The sequence below is a fragment of the Phoca vitulina genome, unplaced genomic scaffold, assembly GCF_004348235.1.
Source record: "Phoca vitulina isolate PV1807 unplaced genomic scaffold, GSC_HSeal_1.0 scaffold18, whole genome shotgun sequence".
NCBI lineage: Eukaryota > Metazoa > Chordata > Mammalia > Carnivora > Phocidae > Phoca > Phoca vitulina.
This window is the reverse complement of record NW_022589721.1, coordinates 9,380,456-9,406,993: the sequence shown is the minus strand read 5'-3', so window position 1 is coordinate 9,406,993 and position 26,538 is coordinate 9,380,456. Positions and strand designations below refer to the sequence as shown.

At 32.9% G+C, this 26,538-nt stretch overlaps 1 protein-coding gene across 7 annotated transcripts in view; it reads left to right on the top strand.

Annotated features, from left to right (window-relative positions):
* CSMD3 (CUB and Sushi multiple domains 3) overlaps nucleotides 1-26,538 on the top strand; it is a 1,192,082-nt gene that overhangs the window by 1,082,212 nt on the left and 83,332 nt on the right. For all 7 annotated transcript variants that reach the window (XM_032415697.1, XM_032415696.1, XM_032415695.1 and 4 more), the window contains 7 exons: nucleotides 520-636; nucleotides 3,962-4,171; nucleotides 7,341-7,529; nucleotides 8,252-8,429; nucleotides 9,544-9,689; nucleotides 22,671-22,751; nucleotides 23,563-23,676. In XM_032415697.1, the coding sequence (XP_032271588.1) occupies nucleotides 520-636; nucleotides 3,962-4,171; nucleotides 7,341-7,529; nucleotides 8,252-8,429; nucleotides 9,544-9,689; nucleotides 22,671-22,751; nucleotides 23,563-23,676 (1,035 nt within the window). The remainder of the gene's footprint in view (nucleotides 1-519; nucleotides 637-3,961; nucleotides 4,172-7,340; nucleotides 7,530-8,251; nucleotides 8,430-9,543; nucleotides 9,690-22,670; nucleotides 22,752-23,562; nucleotides 23,677-26,538) is intronic.

The following is a 26,538-nucleotide window of genomic DNA, read 5'->3' as shown; positions in this document are numbered from 1 at the left end:
TACCAATAGAAACCAATCTTTTTCTTAAAATTCTTTAACCTTCTCACAAAAAGAAGGAGGTATGGCTGGGAAAATGGTTTCCTCTTGAATACAGTATTTAGAATGGATGTTGTTGCCTTGATTTTTTTTTTTTCTAAATTGTGGCATCTTTGGAATGAATGAAAACATTCCTAGAAGTACTTATGATTAGAAATAAACTGCCCGCTGTGGAAAAGGACATATGCTCCTTGTTTGATTGTATTCACTGCACATGAGCTACTTCTCGCTGTGCAATAATTGATTTAGCTTGCACTTATTGCTGAGGAAGGAAGTATGTTGTCTTTTTAAGCTATTTTAGAAAATGCATTGTCAATTGATTATATTTGATTACTAGTGTGTGGTGTGAATGAGAGTTGACAGTATTAAAATTTATATCAGTTTTAACTCAGACTTGATTAAGACTTGAAATGATTTCAATTTGTTTTTAATACAGTAAAGTATTCCACTACTCTGGCTTACATGGGACCTCTCATTTTGTAGCTCAGTGTGGTGGTGCTATGTCAGATTTCAGCGGTGTGATCCTCAGCCCTGGGTTTCCTGGAAACTACCCTAGCAGTTTAGATTGCACGTGGACAATAAAGCTGCCCGTAGGTTTTGGTATGTATAGTAAAAACATGTGAAAGAGTTTTCAGTATCATTAATGCATCCTTATGAAGAAATATCAAGGTCTAGTAAAAACTCACAAATTATAGTTTACTTTGGGATTGCCTACAGTTATATAAATTGAGGAGTGAGATTTGGATTGCTTGAGCCAAATTTGGTTGCTGAAACCAAATACCTTTCACTTGAAATACTAGGATAATTGAAAAGATATGGGCATTTTTCTAATTTCATAGTTAGATGATAGGTAGATAGATAGATAACTTTCTGATATTTTCCAGTTGATTTGTATGGATTTAGTCTGATTTAGATGTGTGTGGCAATAGTAAATTCAATGTGATTTTCATGTATAATCGTTTTTAGAAGTCTCTTATTATAACCAAGTTGTACATATATAATTATTTTCTGATAATTTATTAAATTTATCTAATGTTCATTGCAAATAAGTAAGATTTTACATTTGAAAAGTAGTACAAAATTTCTAATGTTGGGTTTAAATACATGTAGATGTAATACTTTCTAATTTTAATAATACAATTCCCAGTTTCTTGGATATACTGCATTATATATATAGCATTTCATGGATTCTTTCTCACTTTTCTAACACTAATATATTCTCCTGCAGCTTCATATCCTATGGGTCTGTATATGCATAAGTAGAAGTACTAGATGGAAGAAAGACATTTATTAAATTACAGAAGACAAGGATGAGTAGACTCCCTGAACCACACACAAACCTGGTGGATTTAGAGCAGTTAAGAAATTATGTACTATATCACTTACTGAGGACTGAATTTGGTACCTCATTACCCAAAAACATCTGTGGCCTCAGAATAAAAATTCATATTTAAATACTTTACATAATTTTACATAATTAAATATTTTACATAAATTCACAGAAAACTAGTTTCGACAATTCCTTACTGAGTGCATGTTATACTCCAAGTACTATGCCAAACTGGGAATAAAATGCATAGTGAAACAGACTTTGTACCTTTCCCCAGAAAAGTTACAGTCATGATGAGGAGACAGTCAAATATGCTATTGCAATAAACTATAATAAAGATTACAGGATTGTAATTAGTACAGACATCCAGCCTCATCCAGGAAATGCAGGAAAGTCTTGCTAGAGGAAGTGATTCCTAAATTGTAGACTTTGTAGATAAGTAAAAGTCAGCCCAACAAAGAGGGTCGTCTGTGGGGAACTGGAAAGAAATTCTTGGTAAACAGAGTGACACATGGAAAGATGTAGACGAAAACTAAAGAAACTCAACAAACCTGAATACAGTTTGACTGGTCCCAGGTTTTGGGAAAACAGGAAGCCACAGAAAGATGTTGGAGGACTTCCTAGTGAGGATTATTCTGGTTACTACGTGGAAACGTGCTTACTTTGAAGTTATAGTCAAATTCTATGTCCATTCACTGAATAACGATACTGATAAAATGAATAAGAGATTTGAACCTGTATGGTTATTCTTATGTGTCTTTTAGCAGCCATTTAAGAGGGCTTATCCCATGTTGCTTTGGAGCTAACTGAATTATTTTATTTTATTTTTTAAAAGATTTTATTTATTTATTTGTCAGAGAGAGAAAGAGAGAGTGAGCACAAGGAGGGGAAGTGGCAGGCAGAAGGAGAAGCAGGCTCTCTGGTGAGCAAGGAGCCAGACACAGGACTCGATCCCAGGACCCTGGGATCATGACCTGAGCCAAAGGCAGAAGCTTACCTGGCTAAGCCACCCAGGCGTCCCTAACTGAATTATATAAAAATAAATTATGAAACATATTTTCAATAGTGTCATTATATAATTTTCAACTTACCTCTCATTAATACTTTCTTGATTTAAAACCAAGTTCATTAAAATTAGAAATAATACACATCTCTATTTTAGAAATGAAAACATAAGAGACTGTTTCTGATTGGATTACATTTAAATAATACCATTGTTTTCTTTGAGTTTTGGTTGAATCAAAAATTAGTTCTAATATATTTCAAAAAAGTACTTGGTAATTTTTGAAAAGAAGATTGAATACGTATCAAAAATTAAGGAAGTATTTTCTTATTCTGTAAAACACTTATTGACAAGATAATTTGTGAAAAGGAGGCTTAGGAGAAATTTTTAGAAAGAAATACGCAATTCTTGGAGCCTCATGTATTAGGATAGCATGTTCAAATTTCTAAGAAATTTGTATAATTGTACAGAAACTTGATTAATATTTTAAAGCCTATTTTCAGTGTTTCCCAAATGTATTTGCCCATAGAAAATTTTCGTGGAACTCTTTTTTCCGGTAATAAAATGTGACTTTAGTTGAGAACTCCAGTGTAGTTATTAAGAGCAAGAGTCCAAGAGCCCGAGTGTCTGAGTTTGAATTTCAGGGCTTTTAGGTCATTGTGTAATTTAGCTAAGTAATATGCTAAATTATTTAGCTTTTCTGTGCCTTGGTTTCTTTATTCTCATGAGTAACTGTGAACATTAAATAAATAGCATGTATAAACACTTAAGAGAGTGTCTAGCAAACAATAAATGCCAGATTTTATTATTAACAATTTGGAGAATGATAGTTGTAAAAAAAAAATGCTCTAATTCACTAAAATTGAATATTAATCAGATTAGGCAAATATACTTCAATGAGGCTTCCATTTTATTTTTTCCATCCCAGAAACATTTCACTATCTCATATTTTAGTTATGTTTATATAAATTTTGAGACTATATTACAATATGGCAGCATGTAGCAATGATCACTAGATTTTATTGAGATGATTATATAAAAACTAGCATTATCTTCTGATAAACAAAGTAGTAAAAGAGCTCATTTATAAATTACATGCCTCTAATGTTATATTGGGGAAATTAATGTATCCCCCATAGATGAATGACTAATTTCTCAGGTAATTGTGGAATCTGATTGTTAATAAATGAAAGCTTTGCAATCATATTTTGGCCTCAAATTGGACTTCTACAAAATACACATTTACCGAATGACTTTTTTACCTCTAGAAATTGCTTAATCCAATTTTAAATGGTATCAAAGAGCAAGAAAGCCACTTTTTTGTTTCATTTTGTTATGGTGACATTACAATAAAATGGAAGAGATTCCCACATGACAACTAGTGGGCATTTGAGAGCAGTATTCGGTTACTTTGAACTATGACAAAACTAGTTGCCCTGGCAAACAGCAAACCCATGGCCCAGACCTTGAGAGTATGCCCCTTGACCTAAATGGAATCATATATAACTACATTAATGTGAGTGTGTGTATATATGTGTGCATATTTAATTCGATAAAACAGTAAAGTAGTATTTTTTGCTTTTCTTCTTTAGGTGTACATCTCCAGTTTGTCAATTTTTCTACAGAAACGATACATGATTATTTGGAAGTAAGAAGTGGATCCTCAGAAACGAGTACTGTTATTGGCCGACTTAGTGGTCCTCAAATACCATCTTCCCTATTTAGTACAACCCATGAAACCAGTTTGTATTTTCACAGTGACTATTCACAGAACAAACAAGGGTTCCACATTGTATACCAAGGTGAGAGGAGTAACAAAAAAGTGGAAGCTCATTTAACTCCAAATCAGCTATTAGCAATCTAACTAACTCTAAGTATTTTCTATTATTGTGTTTTAGAAAGGCTAAACCAAGGCAAGCCTCAATTAGGAAGATTTTTTTTTTAAATAATGAAATTTTCAGGCAACTGTATTAGGGAAATGATGTCCTTCTGAGGCCTTGGAAAATTCTAACCATGAAAAAATGATTGAATTAGTATTACTACACAATTAAATTAAGCAAGCCAAGGCAAGGCAAAGTGGATATCAAAGATTTGTCTTTGCTCTTCTATTAAAATAAGTGTATTGAAAGATATTTTGCAGTATTCATATATTCTGTGTAAAATTATTTTCTTTTACTTTATAATGATAGAATAATATGACATTCTTTCCTTCCATTCTAGTTCCATGAGAATATAAAATAAATACTTTGACAAGATTTTTATCCCTTTCAAATAGTTTGGACTCAGCCTCAAATGGTGACTCTCCAGATTCAATCTAAAATAGACTAGAGCTCCACTCCGTTTCTTCATTTGCATGATAGAGTTAGTAGTAGTACCTCCCAGATATATTTTTTAACTTTATATGATGAAATTAATGTAAAATATATGCCATGATGTATACCATTAGTAAATACTTAGTGCATTTTAGCTATTTTTATGATTATGTTATTTCAGATTTTAAATGTCTAAGATTTAAAATTAAACATTTAAATTATGATATTTTATACAGTGTAGTTCCAATGACTGCAAATTTTAATCAGAATAACTTAACATTCAATTACATCTCTGCCATAATTATTAAAGGATTTTATGAGTCTGTGATACTTTGTATGTGAGCTCCACAAGAGCAGGCATCTTTGTCTTGTTTGTCAATATATCTCAAGTGCTAGAACAATAAGAGCACAATAAATATTTGCTGAATAAAAGCATGTACCCAAAAGGAAATTTAAGAGTATTTAAAATAGACATCATAACTTCCAACTAAAATAATTACAATTTGCAGTATGCGTGCATACATAACTTAAGAGCACAATATCACACATCATCCTCTACATAAAATAGAAGTGATTTCTGCCACCTCTCAGTACAGAATCAACCATGTTCCCAAGGAATTTAATTATTTCTAAAACAATTGGGCAATGGATTAAGTTTCTTATTTGCTGCTAGAAGACGCAGAGCTGTATTTGTAATCCTTCTCTAGCAGGTGTTCAGGGCCTATGCCAGGCACCTTGCTATTTACTTTAAACCAGGCTTCATCTTCTTTTTTTCTTCCCTCTTCTCCCTTCTGCCTCTCAAAATAATGCTCTTATTTGAATGATGTATAACTAGAATTTGAACTTTACTAACTGCATTTTCAGTCAATATGCCCTTAAAAAGATTCATTATTTATATAATAAAAGCATAAAAGATACAGAGTTTTTACTGCTATTGATATAATATTAATATTATTGACATTATTGACATGTGTTACAATGATCACTAGATATTAGTTGTGAATTATACTGCGTTTTAAAACTATCTCTACTTTTACGCATTTATATCATTGAGCTAATGGCATTTTTGAGAAATAAGTTAATTTATACAGATTCAAAAAATCAGTGTTACTTTTGGATGATTTTGTCATTAGATTTTAAGAACTTTCTGAATTTTGGAAAAATGCATATTATACAAATAAGTGTGACCTTCAACTGGAAAACTTGCTTCCAAAATTAATGTTATTACTGGTAATCAGTTAAGTCCTGCATTGTATCTGATATGGGGTGAAAATTTAAAATCTATTTCCTATATTTCCTTATTAAACTAAAAGCATAGGAGGGTAAAATGTTGTAGAAGTTATTGCAGGATCTTACATTTGTCTGAGTATTCAAAATTATCTAATTAACTACACTTAATTGTGGTAATCATTTCACAATAAATAGAAATCAAATCATCATGTCGACTTTAAATTCATGCAGCACTGTATGTCAATTATATCTTAATAAAACTGGAAAAAATCTTTTAAATGTGAATGAAAATTTGAAAGGGCTTGTTTAATAGAATAATATATTTTAACTCCTAATCATCAAATGATACACATTTGTCTTAAATTGGAATGACGCCTTTGGTTTTGATATCTTTGTATGTGTGGAATATTAATTCAAATGAAAAATATAGACTAAGGAAAAAATCACTTAATATCTTAAAAGGATTGTTGTTAGTTCTGAAATGTCTAGCTTAAAAATTGGAGTTATATTTTAATAAACAACTTAGGGTTACTGATTCAACTGCAAATGCAATTTTTTGATTTGGGGAATTTAGAATTTAATGATCAGTAGCAAAATAGCCTCTGATTGCTGGTAATTTAAATTTTATTAATGATAATACAATTTTACTATTCTTGAACACAAAGTCCCAAATATTAATAATATTGGCACGAGTATATGAATATATATCCAGTTTATAGCTTCAAAATTTATTTAGCAATATTCATTAAGCACCTTCTATATGAAAGGCAATGGACAAGGCCTTTAGTATACATTGATAAACAAAACAGGAGCTTTGATTTCACACAGAATGTGGAACAAGAGGAGTAGGAACAAATAAACACATAGTTACCCTACTAAGCTAAAAATATCATAACTGAAGTACAAAGTCTGTATTAGAAGGAAATTTGTTTCCTAATACTTTATATTTGTTAAATTTATTTGGCGAAACCCAACAGAGGGATATTATAGTTTCTTTTATAGAAAAAATAGTAAAAAGCAAATTTAAAAAGGCTCAGAATTAGGTTTACACATATGCTTATTTTATTCTGCATACATGCAATGTAACCAGGAAGCAACTGTACTCTATGTAAAGAAATCAGAATATGTTGGATTAAAATTGTGGCTTTAAGAGTAGTTTATATTTTCACTAAACCTTATAATTTAGATAGATTGCATAAGAAACTGAATGCATTTTTATGAACTGTACTAACATTTTAAATATGAAAATTATAGGCACGAGAAGAAGTTCATATCATACTGCCAGTGACATCACTTATTATAAACCTGAATTACTATTTATAACCAATGACAAGCAGTACTGCATCTATTTTGCAAGTTGCAAATAGTACCTATCTGTGGTCTTTCTGATATTCAGAAGGGTAAAACATCTTTCTTTTTCCCTTTCCAGCCTATCAGTTGCAAAGCTGTCCTGATCCACGCCCGTTTCGAAACGGTTTTGTAATTGGCAGTGATTTTACTGTGGGTCAAACCATTTCATTTGAATGTTTCCCTGGATACACACTAATTGGAAATTCAGCTCTCACTTGCCTTCATGGAGTGAGTCGTAATTGGAATCATCCACTTCCAAGGTGTGAAGGTATGCTTCTAACTCGAAGCTATGTTTTAGTTGATATCATCTGTGTTTAATAATTCTTGTCTTGGCACTCTTTTTTGTCTTCTTCTTCAAATAGCATGCTAAATATATAGTCTTTCTTTCAGATGAGAATTATAGTTAGTACCCAGATCAAAATCCTTAAGGCTCCAAAATGAATAACTGATTTTACCATTATTGGCAGGAATTTTCACCTTCTCCATTGGAAGTGAGACTACAGTTGATGAACACTTTAGAGCTTCTCCTGTATGTGTGTCTGGGTGGGTGCATGGGTCTATGTTTAATAGTCATTCTTACATAAGCCACTAATGCGGTATTGCTACTGAATTTGGGCTCATTTTCTCTAAAAATCCTTTTAATAAAAAGGATTTGAACCTTTTATAATGCTTTATATGTGTAATGATATAAGGTGAAAGTTGAAAAGTGTATGTATTGATAAAGTATTGAAAAAAAAACAGAAGAAAATCTAAGTTACTAATCTAGGAATAGGTAATAATAACTACGTAGCATACCTCATACTGAAAAATAAATAAAAGCAGACTATATATCGTTCATGGTTGCCAACCTAATTTTATACACCTTAACTGAGGTAAGAACATAATATAGATGTATTTTATACTGCTTAAGAGATAAGAAATCTTTGCCTTTTTCTCTATGATCAGTTTATTGTCATTTTATTTTAACAGCTTTTTATATCATTTCTGTAGCTCTTTGTGGAGGAAATATAACTGCAATGAATGGCACCATTTATTCTCCTGGGTATCCTGATGAATATCCTAACTTTCAAGACTGTTTTTGGCTTGTGAGAGTACCCCCTGGGAATGGAATCTACATCAATTTTACTGTCCTTCAAACAGAACCAATCTATGATTTCATTACTGTATGGTAAGCCAGGACCATTGCTATTGATTGATTCAACTTTATATAACAATGAAACGAGGTAGGAATGAAAATATATCACAATCCTCTGTACAAATTGCCATCCCGTCTGATACTTGAATTGGTGTGAGTATCTGAGGGTGACAGTATATATTTTGTAGAATGAGATAAACAAGAGAAAAAGGTTTTGACTTATTTGCCCATGAAGCAGCTAAACAGAGCAAAAGCTTTTGTGGGTGAAAAAAAATGTTAAATTTAATATTAAATTAATGTGCAAAATCAGAAATTAGTATCAGAGTAAGTTTAAGGTAAGTAAGTTCTCTATAAAACCAGTGAAATTTAAAAGCCTATGTGCAAATCATAACTATTTAATATGCTTGAATTTCTGTCATCATAATTTGTTATAAAATATATTTGCATTATAATTATCCTGTTAATGAAACATCTTTATTTAAAAACATATTATAAAGAAAATCTCTAAATTAATTATTGACAATTGGTTACCTGAACTACTGGATGAGTCCTAAGATTCCTTCTAAATTTAACAGTCTATGATTCTCCAGATTGTTCTGAAGAAAATAAAAGGAGGGCAAAACTCAAGTGTTTGGGACGATATGGGTTGTGGTCAAAACACCAGGGACAATGTAATTGATTATAACTAATATGGGTGTATTTCATTTAGGTAAATATGTGATGTATTTTTATACTTTACATTTTTAGATATACCATTACCTAAAAAAACATAAATATACCAGTATGATTTGGCCCTAATCATTGGTTATTTCATTTATTGCCTCTTTACCATTTCATATGTAATATTTACTACAAAACCTTGTGCAAAACTCTCTAAAAAAAGCAATCTCGGGCGCCTGGGTGGCTCAGTCGGTTAAGCGGCTACCTTCGGCTCAGGTCGTGATCCCAGGGTCCTGGGATCGAGTCCCACATCGGGCTCCCTGCTCTGCGGGGAGCCTGCTTCTCCCTCTCCTGCTCCCCCTGCTTGTGTTCCCTCTCTCGCTGTGTCTCTCTCTTGTCAAGTAAATAAATAAAATCTTAAAAAAAAAAAAAAAAAAGCAATCTCAACCTCTCTTTCTCCCCTCCCTGCTCTGTCTCTCTCTAATAGGGATGGACCAGACCAAAACTCACCTCAGATTGGGCAGTTCAGTGGCAATACAGCTTTGGAATCAGTCTATAGCACTTCAAATCAGATTCTAATCAAATTTCACAGTGATTTCACAACAAGTGGCTTTTTTGTGCTCAGTTACCACGGTTGGTATTATCTAAGAGTTTCTATTTTATCTGGCACTATTTCAATTTAAAATTGTCCTGGAAAAATTGAGTGTAATATATATTTAACCAATGATTGAAAAGGTATTAAAATTTGACACTTTTTAAAAATCATTTTAAAACACATTTACTTGCAAAGAATGACCTCTTCTAAGAGTTTAGGGACATGAAAATGTGAGCAAATGGGAATAGGAAATAAATCAGTCAGTAATTACTCAAAATAATCATTTTTGTGCAGAAACCAATAAAAGAGAACCAGCTGTTCATATTTTATTGCATGTAATTTTGAGACATCAATAGATTTTTCATACAAAATGTTTAATTTATTCAACCTGCTGTGAATCTTTCTAAAAATAGCATCCAGTATCTTTATGCTTTGGATCATATTACTCATTCATTTATGCTCTAATTTCAAAACTGTATCTATTCTAGAATCTTACACTTTTAAGTGACTATTCCAGATCAGTAAGTTCATAGCTTTTACTCCTGTGAAATAATTTATGAAGAGTTTCAATTTTAATTCATTTTACAGAATTATTCTGGGTCCTCTCTTCATAACATTAACCTATTCAAAGAACATTCAGATGGTTCACAGAGCTTTTTAAAAAATTTCCCCTATCTCAAATTGATTATATTCCATTATAAATAAGAAAATGTTTATTCCTAATGATATATCCTTTCTCTGTTATGACCATAGTTCCATAAAACACATCCTGCTTCATATGACATTGTGAGACCAATTCTATGTGTATTTCACAGGATCAGTAAGCTACTATCTGAAATTCACAAAAGTTATATGAAAATTTGGAAGATGAACATGTGCTTTGTCCCATTACATTAATATACAATTTAATAAGTCATTCAGAGAAAGACAATTATCATATTGTTTCACTCATGTGTGGAATATAAGAAACAGCGCAGAGGATCATAGGGGAAGTGAGGGAAAACGGAATGGAAAGAAATCAGAGAGGGAGGCAAGCCATAAGAGACTCTTAACTATGGGAAACAAACTGAGGGTTGCCAGAGGGGAGGGGGTGGGGGGATGGGTGTAACTGGGTGATGGGTATTAAGGAGAGCACGTGATGTGATGAGCACCGGGTGTTATATGCAACTGATGAATCACTGAACTCTACATCTGAAACTAATGATGTACTCTATGTTGGCTAATTGAATCAAAAAAAGATGTTTTCTAAAGCAAAATTTTCATCTTTTTTAATATAAAGTAAGAAAAACTTTGATACTCAAAGCTTATATTCCATGAAAAATATGTTAAGTCAAGTATGGTTATACTTAAAAGCATTTAGACATTTAAAGCACATCAGGTCTAGAAATAGAGAATAGACAGAAAATATTTGTTTGCTTAATCTCAGCACTTACCAATTTGTGTTTCTTTAGAGTCCCACAGCTGTCAGAACCTCATGCACACTGTGGCATAGCCGATTAGGAAGTGAGGCATTCAGTGAGATCATTTTTATTCAGGCTGTTTATTTTTTTTTAATAACTCATTTGTCTTTTTTTTTTTAACTGACTTGGTTGGTGATGCTGACAGTATGTGGATACAGTCTAAAGCTACAACTCTAACTTTATTACCTTGATAGATAATCATAACCCAGGAGCCAATACACTAAGTAATAGTCAAGACCAAAGGAGGAATTTATTGCTGAACTCTATTTTGTACATTTTTTCTCTTCATGGATTCCTGCATAAATTTTTATTATTTTGTGTCCTGCCTGAACAAGTGATAAAGAAGGGACTATTCATTGATGAACGCTAAATATCTGTAGAATAACCTTATAAAGAACATAAAATTCTTATAAAACTTTGGAAACATTTCAAAGGAGAAATACTGCCAAAGAAAAAGATGTGTGTGTGTGTGTGTGTGTGTGTGTTCATATAGAAAATATAAGGATGACAGAATGTCACCCACAAAATATGAAGTGGATTTACATAGACATTTATGTGAATGTATATCCATATATTATCATTCCAAAATATGTTTCACCTGATATTTATAATAATTTTTGAGCCACATATAATACAAAGGAATTAGCTTAGAAAGGAAGATCAAATACTTATTTAGCACTTTGTTTTCCCATTGACCTTGGACAAGTTACTCTTTCGCTTCTGCTTTCTTCAGTTGTAAAACAGCATGGTGGGATTGCTGACAGCCTTCATGAGAGACTATATATAGAGAAATAACTCCAATTACAGCAATATATTAGGTTGAACTATATTAAATAATTGGTCAAAAAATGCTGAATATTGGCAGTTTTGTAGAGCTCAAACCAAGTAAGTGCTGTCGTTATTACTATTATCAGCATTACATTGCAGAGATGTTAGGAAAACTGGAGGCAATGGATAAAATACAGTTACCATAGATTCTGGCAGTGTAGATGTTTAGTAAATCTTCCTTTCCTGACCTTGTCTTATCTCACATTTTTGATTTTCCAGTAGAGGGCTGATCTTTATTTATGTTTATACTTTCAATTTCATAAAAAGGCTCACAATTGCCAGAGCCTAGAAAAGCCTAGCATTTGAATCAACATCCCTGGGAATTTTACCTAAACCTTAAAATAACCTTGAAATTTGAGGATGTAGCCAGAGCTAATGTTAAAAATTGACAGGTGTCTTATATTCCACCAGCCTTAGTAGGATAATTTTCCTTAAGCACTGCTTTCATTCTGACTCTCCTTTTCAAGATTGCGGGATGCCTACATTAAATCAAATTTAAAGCTACCCTGTAATCCAGTTCAATGAATCTTAACTCCCCAGCGCTTACTCTGACTTCCAGTCAGATTGGTTCTTGCGCTGCCTCTTGAACTTCCATTCTCAAATGATTTCCTACTCATCTTCAGTTCTTTTTGTCTCCCCCTCTTAAGTCCCATATCCTCCATTTCTTGGCAATCTGAGCTCATAGGGATCACAACCATCTTCTCTATGATTGCACATTCTCTTACCAAACTTTTGAGAACTTATTACAGCATGGTGTATTGTTTTGTAAGTCTTGTGAGTTTAATAATAGTGAGTACTTTTTTGAGGACACAGATCATATTTATGCTTCTTAACCTTTTTATGTTCATATTACTGACTGATTAATTATGTTACAATGGAAAGAGTGAGTTCAAAATCATTTTTTTTTAAAAAAAGCTGTTTAATTGATTTTATTTGATCTGTATTACTTACAACTTCTACAAAGATTATTTTATGACCAGGTACATGCATGCATTTCCCTTCACAGAAACAACAAAAAAAGTAAACCAGAAGGCAATGCACTATTTAACACTTAATGTTAAGCTGAGTAAGTATACCTAAACTTACAGTGGTTTACTCCCCAACTCAGTTTTCTTTCAAATCTGTTACTGATTTAATAGGTCCTTGTCTTATGCCCTATTGTAAGTCAGAAGCGGTTTTCTTAGGACTTGTGTATTTATTTTATAAATTTGACAGATCAATCTTTTCACATACTTTCTTAAAGGTCACACTGATCATTTAGGTTTTATTTATTAATGTATTTTTAATATATTTGAAAAGAGAAAAAAAATGTGTTTCTTTTCTCCTAACCTGACTTCCTTTATGAGATCCAGCCAGCCATCTGTCTTTTATAAAACATCTCCTTCATAAAGCCTTTCATGATCAAAAATAACGTTCATAAAAAGCTTTGAAAAATGAAAGTTCTATGCAATGAAAAAATAGGACAGGTGTAAATGTTGAGACACTTTATCTCAGATATCATACTTCTTTTTTATCTAAGAAAATGTTTTTGTCTCTCTCTGTATTGCTGGAATTGTAATTTCCTAAGGTAAGAGCTAAATTTTCTTGGTATCTGCTATAGAGTTAAGATGGATTTGGCTTATAATAAATATTAACAATATTCAGTCCTAATCAGTGACTTCCTAAAAGTAAATTACACAAAACCTGTCTTAACTGCATTGTTTTTGCAAACCCTAGAATAGTGATAACTACCATTTACTGAAAACTTAATATGCTGGGTACTCTGCTAGCTACTTTTCATGTATTATTGCTAATTTTTGTAATAGCTCTGCAAGATAAGTATTATTATCCCCATTTTAATAATGAAAGAATTGAAAGAAAAAAAATTAACCTACATAAAGCTAGAGAACTAATAAAAAGAAGAGCTGCCTCGAATTCAAAATAGGTCCATCCAACTCCATAGAATGACCTCTTTTTAAATAATGACAACAATATTGGCAATAATAATAGCTAAAATATAGAGAGTTCTTACTGGATGCCACGCAATGTCCCAAGCTGGTATTGTCGAACACATAGATTATATTTAATGGCCTGGAAATCTAATTTTTCCTTAAGAATTCGGCAAAATGATTTTAATTTTTAGCAAGATGATAAGTCATCTCATTTTCTAGAAAATACCCCTCCTAATTAAAACTTAGAACTTCAAACTTTGTGGTGCTTCTCTTCTTCGTGACCTACAAGTTTACAACAATATGTAGGTTCATTGCAATTTAGTATGTTCTTTGTGGTTTCCAACATGTGGTAAGGTCACTGTGTGAAAAGAAGATAATTTTTATTGGGGGTCTGACTTATGGCAACCAAAACAACTAGGAGACTATAGCATAACCAGATTATATATTTACTCATTTAAAACAAAGTATCATTTTCATTTTTAAATCTATTATCCAGGGCACCGCTTTTTCTAATATCAGAATATTAGAGAACTTCAATTTATATACAGAAGACTCTCTTAGTAAGCGTAATTTATATTATGATTTAATTTATATTATCCATTGTTTTCCAATGTTTATCCATTGGCACATCTTCTATGAAAGAATGAGTTGATTACATATTGACTTCCAGATTATTTTTAAGAAATGTGTTTAAAAGGCCTGTAATATCTTTTAGGTCATCTTTTAAGTTTATTTTGCCTTTACAGTAAATGCTGTATTTAGGGAAAGTATATTTAACTCCACAAAGTCTCATCCTAAAAGAGACTGCTGCAGATATAAGGACACATTTTATATAAGACATAAATCACCGTTGCTTTGAACTGTGTGACCCCTTTGCCTCACACAACCTAAAGACCTGACCTCCTTTCATTTATCAGTAGATAGAGCATGGAACTCATAAAGTGTTTCATTGTTTGATATCTAGAGAGCATAGAGGGTATGGACATCATACAATTTTATATATATATATATATATATATATATATATATATATATATACATACAAAATGTGGGGAAGAAACTAAAAAAACAAACTGGTGAAACTGTTATGAGGAAAAGATAATACCATTTCCTATTACTTAAATGACTAGTGATTACTAAAATGACTAAAATCATTCCAAAATTACTTACTATATTTTGACATTTGGCTCCATGTGCACATCCATTCATACGTTATGGCATTTTTTTTTTGTACAATGTCTTACTGTCAGTCCCCTCCAACCAAAGTCCATCAGGAACACCTTTCAGTTAAACAAAATTGGGTTTTATTTGTTCACCATAATGAGTGAGACAACACACCATGAGGAACCCTGTGGCATCCAGTATGAGGGTATTAGGAGAGCCTTGTTATAGGATTTGGGCTGTGCAAGATAGTTCTGGAAAGGTTCAAGGAAGCATGCTGTATTTCTAGGCTGGGTGTTGTTACAAAATTGGAGCAGTTCTAGAACTGGGTATCTTTTTTTTTTTTTTTTTAAAGATTTTGTTTATTTATTTGACAGAGAGAGAGAGCTCAAGCAGGGGGAATGGCAGTCAGAGGGAGAGGGAGAAGCAGGCTCCCTGCTGAGCAAGGAGCCCGATTCGGGACTGGACCCAGGGCCCTGGGATCATGACCTGAGCTGAAGGCAGACACTGAACCGACTGAGCCACCCAGGTGCCCCTATAATTGGGTATCTTAATACTTTTTTTTTTCTAGAAGGTGGAAAGAATGGAACATGCCTGGAACAATAATTGGTATGGAAGCAACATTTGCTCTTGTTAGCTGAGATGGAAGAGTCTTGGTCATTTTGGCAGTTTGGACAGTGTTCTTGGTTTTTATTGTGCTCAGACATAATTATGGAAAGGTCTTCTTTTTGTCTTGTTCCAACGAGGTCAAAGAGTTATCATGTCTGATTCTAGTTGTTAGTGAAATTGTTTATGGTCAACAGTAGAAAATCACAGCCTATCAGTTAGAGCCAGGCCAATTCTAAGCTGAGAACACACATGAGCTGTCTTTGTGTTCTTTTCTTTTCTTTTCTCTTTTTTCTTTTCTTTTCTTTTCTTTTTTTTTCTTTTCTTTTCCTTTCTTTTCAGTACACAGACTAGTTTATGATAGTTAAAGATAGCTATAGCATGTTCCTTTACAACCAAAAGCAAACCAAACTATGGTGGTGAGGAGAGAAAGGAAAACAGAGACTGACAGAGGTCAAATGATATTGCTGATGTATCTGTTATCTACTGATGTGCGAGATTACCCAACCTTGGCATATAATTTTTCAGATTTTAGTGAGCTCAGTACTAAAGCAAGATAATTTCAATGAGCTATCTGAATACTGGGAAGTGAATTCATGCAGCAGATACTGAAACTTTTTAATGGATAATTCAGGAGATTTCCCAATAGTTTTGTTTACTATACTTCTTTTATTACATCTCTGGGGAAATACCAAGAGTGACTTCTTGTTGATCCTTTTCTCATGATGGGGAATTTCTTGGTCTCAACTCTAAATCTGGGGATGAGTCATTTGCTCTTGGTTGCTAAGATTCTCCCTTATATAGGCAGAGAAAGAAACTGACTATATAATATTAATGGAGCAAAAGTGATATTTGTAAGTAATTTCAGCACTGCTGAAACTTACCTATATGGTTCATGTCAACTTGCTAGCAGATTTTCTCCAAAATGGAAAAAAAAAAAAGTCTGTATAATTTTCTCTCTTAATTAGAACTCAGGGAGCTTTTTATTTTAAACACTAACTCTTCTTTCACTGGAGCTACTTAAACTTGCTTTACATAACTTTTGAAATAACATTGACAAAATTACATAACTGAACAAACATGTAATCGTCAATGCTTTTCCTCCTCCAAATCTTTCCCAAATCATGAAATTATCATACTTGACTTAATCTGAGTCACCATCAGTCATTGTAGAGCACTTAGGATTTATACAGGAACATTAAAAATATTTTTTTTTCCTCTTTAAGAGATACTGTGTTGGTACTTGGCAGAAAGGTTGTGTACTTGAGCTTTTTTGGTTTAGAGGAGGAATGGCAATTTGCCAGTGTTCTATGTTGTCTTTTTTGAAGAAGCCTTTAATAGCTCAGTTGAACTGGAGTAGATAAATAGAGCATTCTTTTCTGGAATTGGATTGGATGTTTCATTGCAAAGAAAATAAGAAATTAAAAATAACCAAAAAATATTGCCAGAATTAAACTCTAAAGCAATTTCAAGAAGAAAATTTGTTGGACCAGGATCCAGAGATCTGTACACATTTGAACCAAAACATGGTGCTATTTAAGCAATAGTCATCCTCAAAAGATACTGACATATAGGGAAGCCTGGGTGGCTCAGTTAGTTAAGCATCTGACTCTTGATCTCAGGGTTGTGAATTCAAGCCTGGCATTGGGCTCCATGCTGAGTGTGGAGCCTACATTAAAAAAAAAAAGATACTGACATATAGAATATGATGCCCTCATGTAACTATTAAATAGTAAATGGTGGTTTCAAGCTGAATGGCATGTTGATTAAAATGATTCTTCTAAAAAGAGCACAGATTTAAGTCAAAGGTATATTTAAATGTGTAAATATCTGTTATACAGCTTTTTCATTAACAGTCATAACTGTATAGGTGCTTCTAAATAGAATAATCATGAAAAGCATGGACTCAAATATATGTTCTACCTGTAACTGGATGTGTGGCCTTGTGTACCTCACTTCACTTCTCTAGGGCCTTTTTTTTCCTCCTTCCACTCCCTAAAAAATAAAAAAAGCAGACTAAGTGATTTATAAGGTAACTTCCAGCTCAAACAATCTATGGTACTAAGCCATGCAATGTTGGGTATTCATCCTAGACCTGTTTATTTTCTTCCAGAGTAACCAAAGCATATTATAAAGGATGTGATATTGCTTTAATTCAATTAGTTATTAGTTAATATTTATTGAATATGTTTTCCAGAGCACTGTACTAGCAGCTGTAAGACCAAGGCACATACAACAATATGCATGACTATAGAATGAGTTGCTGAAGCCAATAACTTTCTATTATAGTGTAATGTTCATCAGTGTAAAACAAATAAGGAATCTCAGCATTTTCAAATATACAGCTTAAATCACAATAGAAACAAAATGGATAGTTTGATGTGTCCTGGGAAATCACATGAGTACTAGCCCTTTGCATGACATCAGGGTTGTAAGTAAAGTCATGTTCGATTGAGATTATATGTGTCCAGGGCATAACCATAATCAAAGCAGACATGCTCCTGTTAACCTTTGCCAAACAGGGAATGCACTGTCTCTTTGAAATCATAATATGTGTCTGGCACAGTTCTAAGCACTTGACAATATATTAACTCAATCTTAGCTTTATGTTTATTTTGCAGTTGAGAAAACTGAAGCACAGAGTCTGAGCAGTTTACCTAAGGTCATAGAGTTAACAAGTAGCAGAGCCAAGATTAGAACATAGGCAGTCTGCTTTCAGAATAAAAACTAGATCAGCCTGCCCTGTGCACACAAGTATTTACTCTCCAACACAAACTGGATAATATATATTTTTTCCCAGTGATGTTGATTGGTTTGATAGAAACATCTTCAGAAAAATCAGAGCTGCACTGTTGAATTCTCCAGTTACATCATACCTGATTTATCATACCTCGAACCATTTCCTTATACACCCTGCTCCTACCAGCCAAGATAATATGCCTAAACCGCTTATAATGATTTCAGTAATTGCCAAATCAAAATGTTTTTCATAAATAAAAAGCGAAACTTGGAAAAAACAAAAAGTATATTTTACCAAATGTTCTTACTCATCTGTGAACACCAAATATGTGGAAGGAATTGAACTCCCAATTTACTACAAGAACTTACCCTTGTAGAGTACTTACTATGTGCCAAGCTTTGCATATATAAACATTTTGATCCTTGTAATCACCCTTCAGGTTGGCATAAAGTTATTACTATTATCATTACTATTATCATTACTATTTACAAATTAGGAAAGTGAGGTCAAGGTTAAGTAACTTGCCATAGATTTCCCAACTTGTCAGCATTAGAAACAGGATTTAAACCCAGAGAGTCTGGATTGAGTCCACACTCAATATGGTAAGGATTTATTTAATATGTATGTTTTGCTCATTCATCATTCATTCATTCATTGTTCTAGCATTCAGTTACTCAGAAAATATTTACTGACCACTGGTATGTCAGGTACTGCATTATGACCTGAGGAGTTAGCTGTTAATAAGATAATGAAAAGTCCCTGCTCTCACACAGTTTATATTCTAGTGCAAGAAAATGGGCAGCAAACAATTCTTACAGATTGTTAAAATTGCCAGAGGGCAAATAGATGTGAAACAGAGTAACTGCAAGAGGTTAACTCTGGCTAACGTGATCAGTGACGATGTCTCTATTTTAGCCATCTGAGGACAAAATTATAAAAGAGACAAGAAGATAGGTTTCAAGAAAGCAAGACAGATAAGAATAAAATTCTATAGAATATAGTTTTAGACATGTCATCAGATGTTACACTGTCATCCATTTGAGAGCTATGTTGATTAGGCGATAGAAGAGACTACAGTAAAGGTTAGGTTGTAGACAGGTTTGACTTTTCAAAGTTTATTATGAGAAAGTATAGAGATGTGGTTTAATGTTTTTTATGAGGAGTGAATGGAATCATAGGTGACATAACACATCAGGGGTACTTGAGTTTTAAGTGGAGGAGAGGAACTCTCTACATTTGCAGCTAAAATTATAAACTGGTTAATAGATGGGGCTGAAGTTAATTAAACAAAGTTAGAGGCCCTTGGAGAACATAATCAAGACTTTTAATTTAATGTCAAGTCATTTGAGGACACTTGTGAGTTTTTTTAGATCCAATCAACAATTGTTTATTCAATACCCGCTGCAGTATAGACTCTTTAGGGGGTCTCTGGATATTCACCTTTGTTCTTTTCCAATTGTGTTTATTTTTCCCACTGTGGCCAGAGTTATTTTTTTAAAGGAGAAATCTGATCACATTCCTCCTGGATGTAAAACTCTTCACAGGCCTGCCATTTTCTTAAGATTACAATAAATAAATCCTGAGCATGGCCCATACCCTCCTGGGAGACTTAGCCCCAGTTTACCAGTCTTTCTTATCCCTTCTCACTCTGCCCAGCACTCTCTCACCCAAGCCCCTCCACTCCCACCCTCTTCAACCCCCTACCCCAGCCTTCCTCTTTGCTGGTTCACACTTGCTGATTCCTCTGCCTGGGTTATTCTTCTATGTGTCATCCCTCTCCCCAACACACATACTTGTGGATGCATGGGCGTGTGCACACACACACACACACACACCTTGTTTCAACTCATAAGTAATTTCTACTCATTAATAAGATAATTTGATTAATATCTTTCTCACTGACAACTAGTGCCTATAAATGCAAGGTTGTGTCTGCTTTGTTCATGATCACATTCCCAGCGCCTATTACATGGTGTCTGACACACACTAGACCCTCAATAATATGTATTTAATAAACAACAAAATGTCTGTCTCCTCTCTTCTTATAATGACAGCAGTCACAGTGGTTTAAAGGCCTACCTTAATTCAGTATGACCTCAAATTAACTCATTACATCTGCAACAACCTTATTTCCAAATAACATTCTAAGGTTCCAAGAAAGACATAAATTTTGTTGGGTACTATTCAACTCAGTACAGTAGGTACTAAATAACAGAGCTCTACACTGAGATGTTGGCAGAAAGAATGGAAAGACACTGGACACATTTTAGACTTATTTTAGTGAACAAACCAATAGAAGTTGATGAAGATTGAGAACAGATTTGTTGATAGCTGTTTATGATTTGATTTTTTGTAGGACTTTGTTTTTGAGAGTCAAAAGAAAAACAGATGCAAAGGGGTTTCTTTAAATATTTCCTTCTCCTTTACATTATAGTCAGATTTACATAGTTCAACTGTTCTCAGCATAGTCTCCTAAGGATTTCTCTATGGCAGGCTCTCTGTATCTTCCTATCCCCTTTCTCCTACCTCTTTGGCATTTATTACAATTACCGTTTATCTTGGTTATTGTACCCCTTTTAAGGTCTAAGTTCAGGAAAATGATTTTCAAAATTCCTAATGTTACTCTAAAATTTTTTCTCAAAAATCCAGGTTACACTTTTCTGTCCTAGGCTTCTTTCCCAGCGAGTCTTTTCACTAGTGGTAACCCTTCTGTGTAGAGCAGTGTTTTACTTGCAAATTATCATCATTGCACAGCAAGTGCATTTATTTTATAAAAAGGTTGAAGTACTAGAAGGAAGATGTTTGAAGAGACATACAACAATTTACAGCAGGAAACTGAAACAAAAATTTTCCTTGATTCATTCCTCTTCAGCTACATTTTGACAAATTTTCATCCTTTTTCTGTCCTTAGTAACCTGGAGGTGTATTAGCCTACTGACCTCTTATAAATGGCTTTTTGTTACATGATGATGAACCAATGCCCAACTTTTTGCTCACGTTTTCTCCTCCATCTGAAATGCTCTTATGCACATGATTACCTTTCAGAACTGGAAAATTTTACTCATTCTTTAAAATGTATTTTATCCATCTCCTTTTATAGGAGTTTTCTTTAAGTGGTCCAGTTGATGTTCCTCAGTACTCTCATAATTTTCTCGTGATAGGGGCAATATTGAAAGTATGGGCTTTAGAGTTAGAGGACAGAGGCTGGAGTCCTGGCTCAACCCTGTAAGAGTTGTGTGTCAGGTTCTTTATTGGGTCATTGAGATACATAATTTAACTCCTGAGTTTAAGTAATAAAATTAAGCATATGAAACACACTTTTTTTCAAATGTTATAATAGTAATCGAGTGTGTTTCTTGACTGAACAAGATTATATTACATTTTAAAAAAATCTTAGTAAAAATAAGACTTTAATGAAGCAAATGATTGTGATATAGATATCAGGTGGGGCTAGTAGTCATGATACTCAGATTCATAAAGGGCTTTTATTTTTTTGATGGCCTTTAAATTATGCCAAATAGGAATCTTTCTAATGTAATGAGGTTGACCTATTCAAGTGATGTAGATTATTAGAAACATGAAATTTAACAAACAGATAATTCATGAATATATTAATATAGCATGTGTGAGAAGGCTCTGGAGTCAGAACTCCTAAGTTCAAATCCCAGTTTTGTCACATTATAGCTGTGTGATTTAGACAAATTCTTTAATTCTCTTCAACAGTTTTCTCTTCTATAAAATGGGCATAATTAATTATGGACCTAATCATAAATTAAGTAATAAAATAAATAACATTTTTGTGAGGACTAATAGAGTTATTATAAGTAAAGTATTTATAATATTTCTTGGAATAGAGTAAGCATTGAGTACCTGTTTGCAACTGTAACTATATGCCAGGCACTTTGCTAGGTAAAGGGGATTCTGTGATGAACTTTGGGGAAGATGGGCATTGAGCACATAACAAATATGAATATATAATTCCAAATTGCGATCACACCAAAGAGAAAAATAACAGGTGTGATGAAGCACATAACAAGAAGGAATATAATGAGGGTGAGAAATAAGTTACAGGTAAGTATTCTTACCATGGGAAAATATTTTGGTATCTAAGGAATGATTTATTTTCCCTCAATATTGTAGTATGTTTAAAAAATAAATAATTGAAACTTGATAAAATTATACCATTTATTTTTATTCTTATAAATAACCCTTGCATAATTTTGTGTTTTTTTCACATATGTGAATATATATACCTTCTCAGAGAAGGAATAAACACATTGTCTATTTTTATAGCTTATCAACTAAGAGTGTGCCAACCTCCACCACCCGTACCCAATGCTGAAATTTTGACAGAAGATGATGAATTTGAAATAGGTAAAGTCTGATAAATTCTTTTTTTAAAAAATAGTGTTAGTAGAGATATTTGCTTAAAAAGAAACAGAAAGAATAGTAGCAACCTATCTTAGACCCTCTTTCTCTGGATTGTTGGAGATTGTTGAGAATTCTTAAGAATGGACAGAGTGAAAAGACCAAAAGGGAGTATAGGCAAAAGCAAGAATCCTGTATCTCTAGGATGTACAACTGAAAAACCAGTATGGGAATTTGAACCATATAACTATATTCTAGTGGTTTCTTCCAAATTATTATTTTGTTGCCTTTTCAGACACACTGATGTTCTTTGAACTCAGGCTTAAGCCTAAAACATACAATGAAGAATATATAGGGTATATTAGAAGATATGCTTTATTTCCATATCTTTGAAAACAAGTGGTGGATTATGCTCAGTTTGATAATAAAGTCCTTTAAAACTAGGTTGGAAATTCTCTCTATATTGATATATTTTATATATATATATTATATATATATAATATATTGATATATTTTTAATGAATGTCTTAATTATACCAACTAGATTGTTTCCTTACCACTATTGCTTATATCCAACTGATACATACCAGTTAGATATTACTGTAGTAAGATCTAATTTACTCTTGGCTTTAGTTCTGATTGGTCAGTATCTATGAAGTAGTTGTAGTTCAATATTTTTAATATTATCCCTGCTTATAACTAATAGAATTTTATACCAATTGAAAAATGACTGAAAGAAAAAATATTCTGCAATATTTACAGATTTTACAATTGAAACATCTGAAGCCCCCCTCTGTCTTTTTTTTTTTTTTAATAGGTGACATTATTAGGTATCAGTGTCTTCCAGGATTTACTCTGGTTGGCAATGCAATTCTGACATGCAGATTAGGAGAACGACTCCAGATGGATGGAGCACCTCCAGTTTGTCAAGGTATCAATTCTTATGATTATTGATCTTTAAGTATTTGTTTTATGTTTGATTCAATACTGGCAAAATTGAGAAAAGTCTATTTTACATAAACATTAAATATTTAACTGGCCATAATGTTAAAGTTATACAACTCATATGTAGTATCTTTTATTACATTATTTCTCAGATTTAACTTTAAGCATTATTTATTCTTCCAAGGTTTATTTATTTTTTTTTTTAGCTTATCCCAAAGTCTGTTCAATTTATTTAAATTAATTTTGCCATGAGGGGTGGAAATGGAGATGGAAAATAAGAGAAACCTTAAATAAAGTCTTCAATGTTGATTGCCTTTATTTGAAATAGTTTCTGTTCTAACCACTAAAGCCATTAAACTTTAATGGAGCACCTGTTAAGCATGAAGGTTTGAGTGAAAAACAAAAAATAAACAAAAAACAAGCTATAAATGGTCCTTGCTGTGAGGGCAACATGCTTTAGGGGATATGACAGCCATACAGGTGGTAACAATAGAGTGTTTAGGAAACAGGCCAGGGGGCTATCAAATCATGTAATGTTTAGTTGTTTATGAGGCAGGCAAAGCTTGATGGAAGCATTGCTCCCTGAGTCTTGGTTCCATATGACAAGTGAGACTTTGGTAGAATAGAGATAGACAAGCAGTGGTCCAAGTGACAGATGAATATACAAAGACACACAAGTAAAAAAAAAAAAAAAACAGAAGTATAGACTTCAAGGAATTCACTATGGAATTACAAGGGCAAGACCCTGATGGATCTTGAATAATGTGCTAGAATTTTGATGTTCAGAAGTCATGTATTGTTATTTTGTGTAACCCCATAGGGCCCAAAACAGTGCCCACCACATAGTAACTAATTATAAATATTGGTTAATTTGAATAAAATTGAATTGAACTTGATTGTCTCTCCCCAGATTTTCTTGGGTTACTTCCTTCTTTGGGATTTATTCCTGAGAAATGGAAATCTGTTTCTTGTGCAGGATCTTAACTGTTAAAATGAACCTAAAACAAAAATTCTGTTTATTATTCCAACCATGATATATATAAGTAGGAATTAACATTTAATTTTCTACCTCATTGGAATCCTTACAATAAAATGGAAGGATTTTCACAAGGGGCTTTACAGAAGGACATTTTTGGAGGTAAAAACCAACACCAATGTGAAAATTTTTCTTTCTCTTAATCTATGACTTTAGAGCATCTTGAAGTTGTTTGGATTTTCTGAAGTCTATCACCTGTAATCCTGATATTTAAATGTCATTTATTCAATTTCCTCCTTTATTCAAGACTACGTTTTAGCCACTTAGGATTATGTAGGATACATATTCAGACATTTAGACATGTGAATGTGGAGGATAGAATTTTAGCCTTTTGGGAAGTTATACATGGAAAAATAACTTGGGCAGATACAGGAATTTGTGAACAAGCTACATGTCAGGACTTCTTTGACTCCAATATATAAATACATTGTGAACTCTTGGAGGGCAACACTTAATTTTTTTTTAATATGGATCCCATTTTAATAAATTTCTAAAAATTAAAATAAAACAATCCAGATAACTTAGCTATTTAATAATCCCTCATCTCTCAGACTTTCAATATTTTGTTTTTAAAATTAGAATTTCCTATAGGTTAATAATTGTATCTCTTCCTATTCTATGTACTATGGAAAATACAGAAAAGACTAATTTTTATCTCATAATGACACTTCAGATACTAGCTAAAAAGTAATAAACAATCCCTCAGAATTAGTTTATGCAGTGTTACTATATTAATTAATTGACCAAGCTCTTAAGCCAAAACTCTGACTTTACATTTTTTTTTCTTTGAGTTAATTCACAAGCTTGCTAAAATAATCATTCTTTTTGGAGTCTGTTAGAATTAATATGCATTGTTTTTAGTCTATCTTAAATAATTTAATATTTTTTCACTTTTCCTAAAAGGGGCTGCAGCAATGTTGTTATTCTTCCCTTTATCCTTTTAGTTTTCTATATCATGCTTAAAATATGGACAGCAATTCTAAATGTGTTGCTCTTTAAAGAGTTTGACATAGATGAAGTAAAAGGAGTGGTATATTTGATGGCTAAAACTGTGGGGTCCATCCAGGTGAAACTGTGACACTTTATGCATTTTAGACTTTCTGAGCATCAGTTCCCCCATATGTATAATGGGGGTAAAAATTGTACATACTTTCTAAAGTTGTTGTGGTAAGTGACATAATGCCCAAAAGGTGCTTAACAGTGTCTTAACATGTAGTCACAATCAATAAATATGTCTCTTATTCCTGATAGTTGTTGGGCTTCTTGAGGATATGTGTTGAATAGTATGAAAGTAGGTTAATTTGTGTATTTATACTAAATTATGTTAAATCATATCAGATGTTCAAAAGTAATATGGAATATTTGTTCAGTTTAGAATATTGGGGCCAACACATTAAATCAGACATGGCACTTGCTTTTCAATAACCAGAGCCTAGGAAGGGAGACAAAAAAAAATAAGGAAATAGCCATGAAATTGCTAACTGCAATAATAGAACATTATGGAGACACCAAGAAGGAAATCAACAATTCTGCTCAGGTTGATGGAGGAGAGGTTCAGGAAGTATTTCACAAAGAATGAGATACTTCATCTGGGCATTGAAATGCACTAACATTTCAAATGCAGCCGATGAAAGAAGGACATTTGAAACAGAAGCATGAAGGAATGTGCAGAGTTCAAAAAGCTGTAAGTAGTCCATCCAATATGTTCAGAGCATTTCATTTCAGTGGCGGAGCGCAGCAGGAAACAAAGTTGGGGAGGTAGGCAAGGACTGAACTTGGAGGGCTTTGTGTCAAACTGTGAAGTTGCTAAAT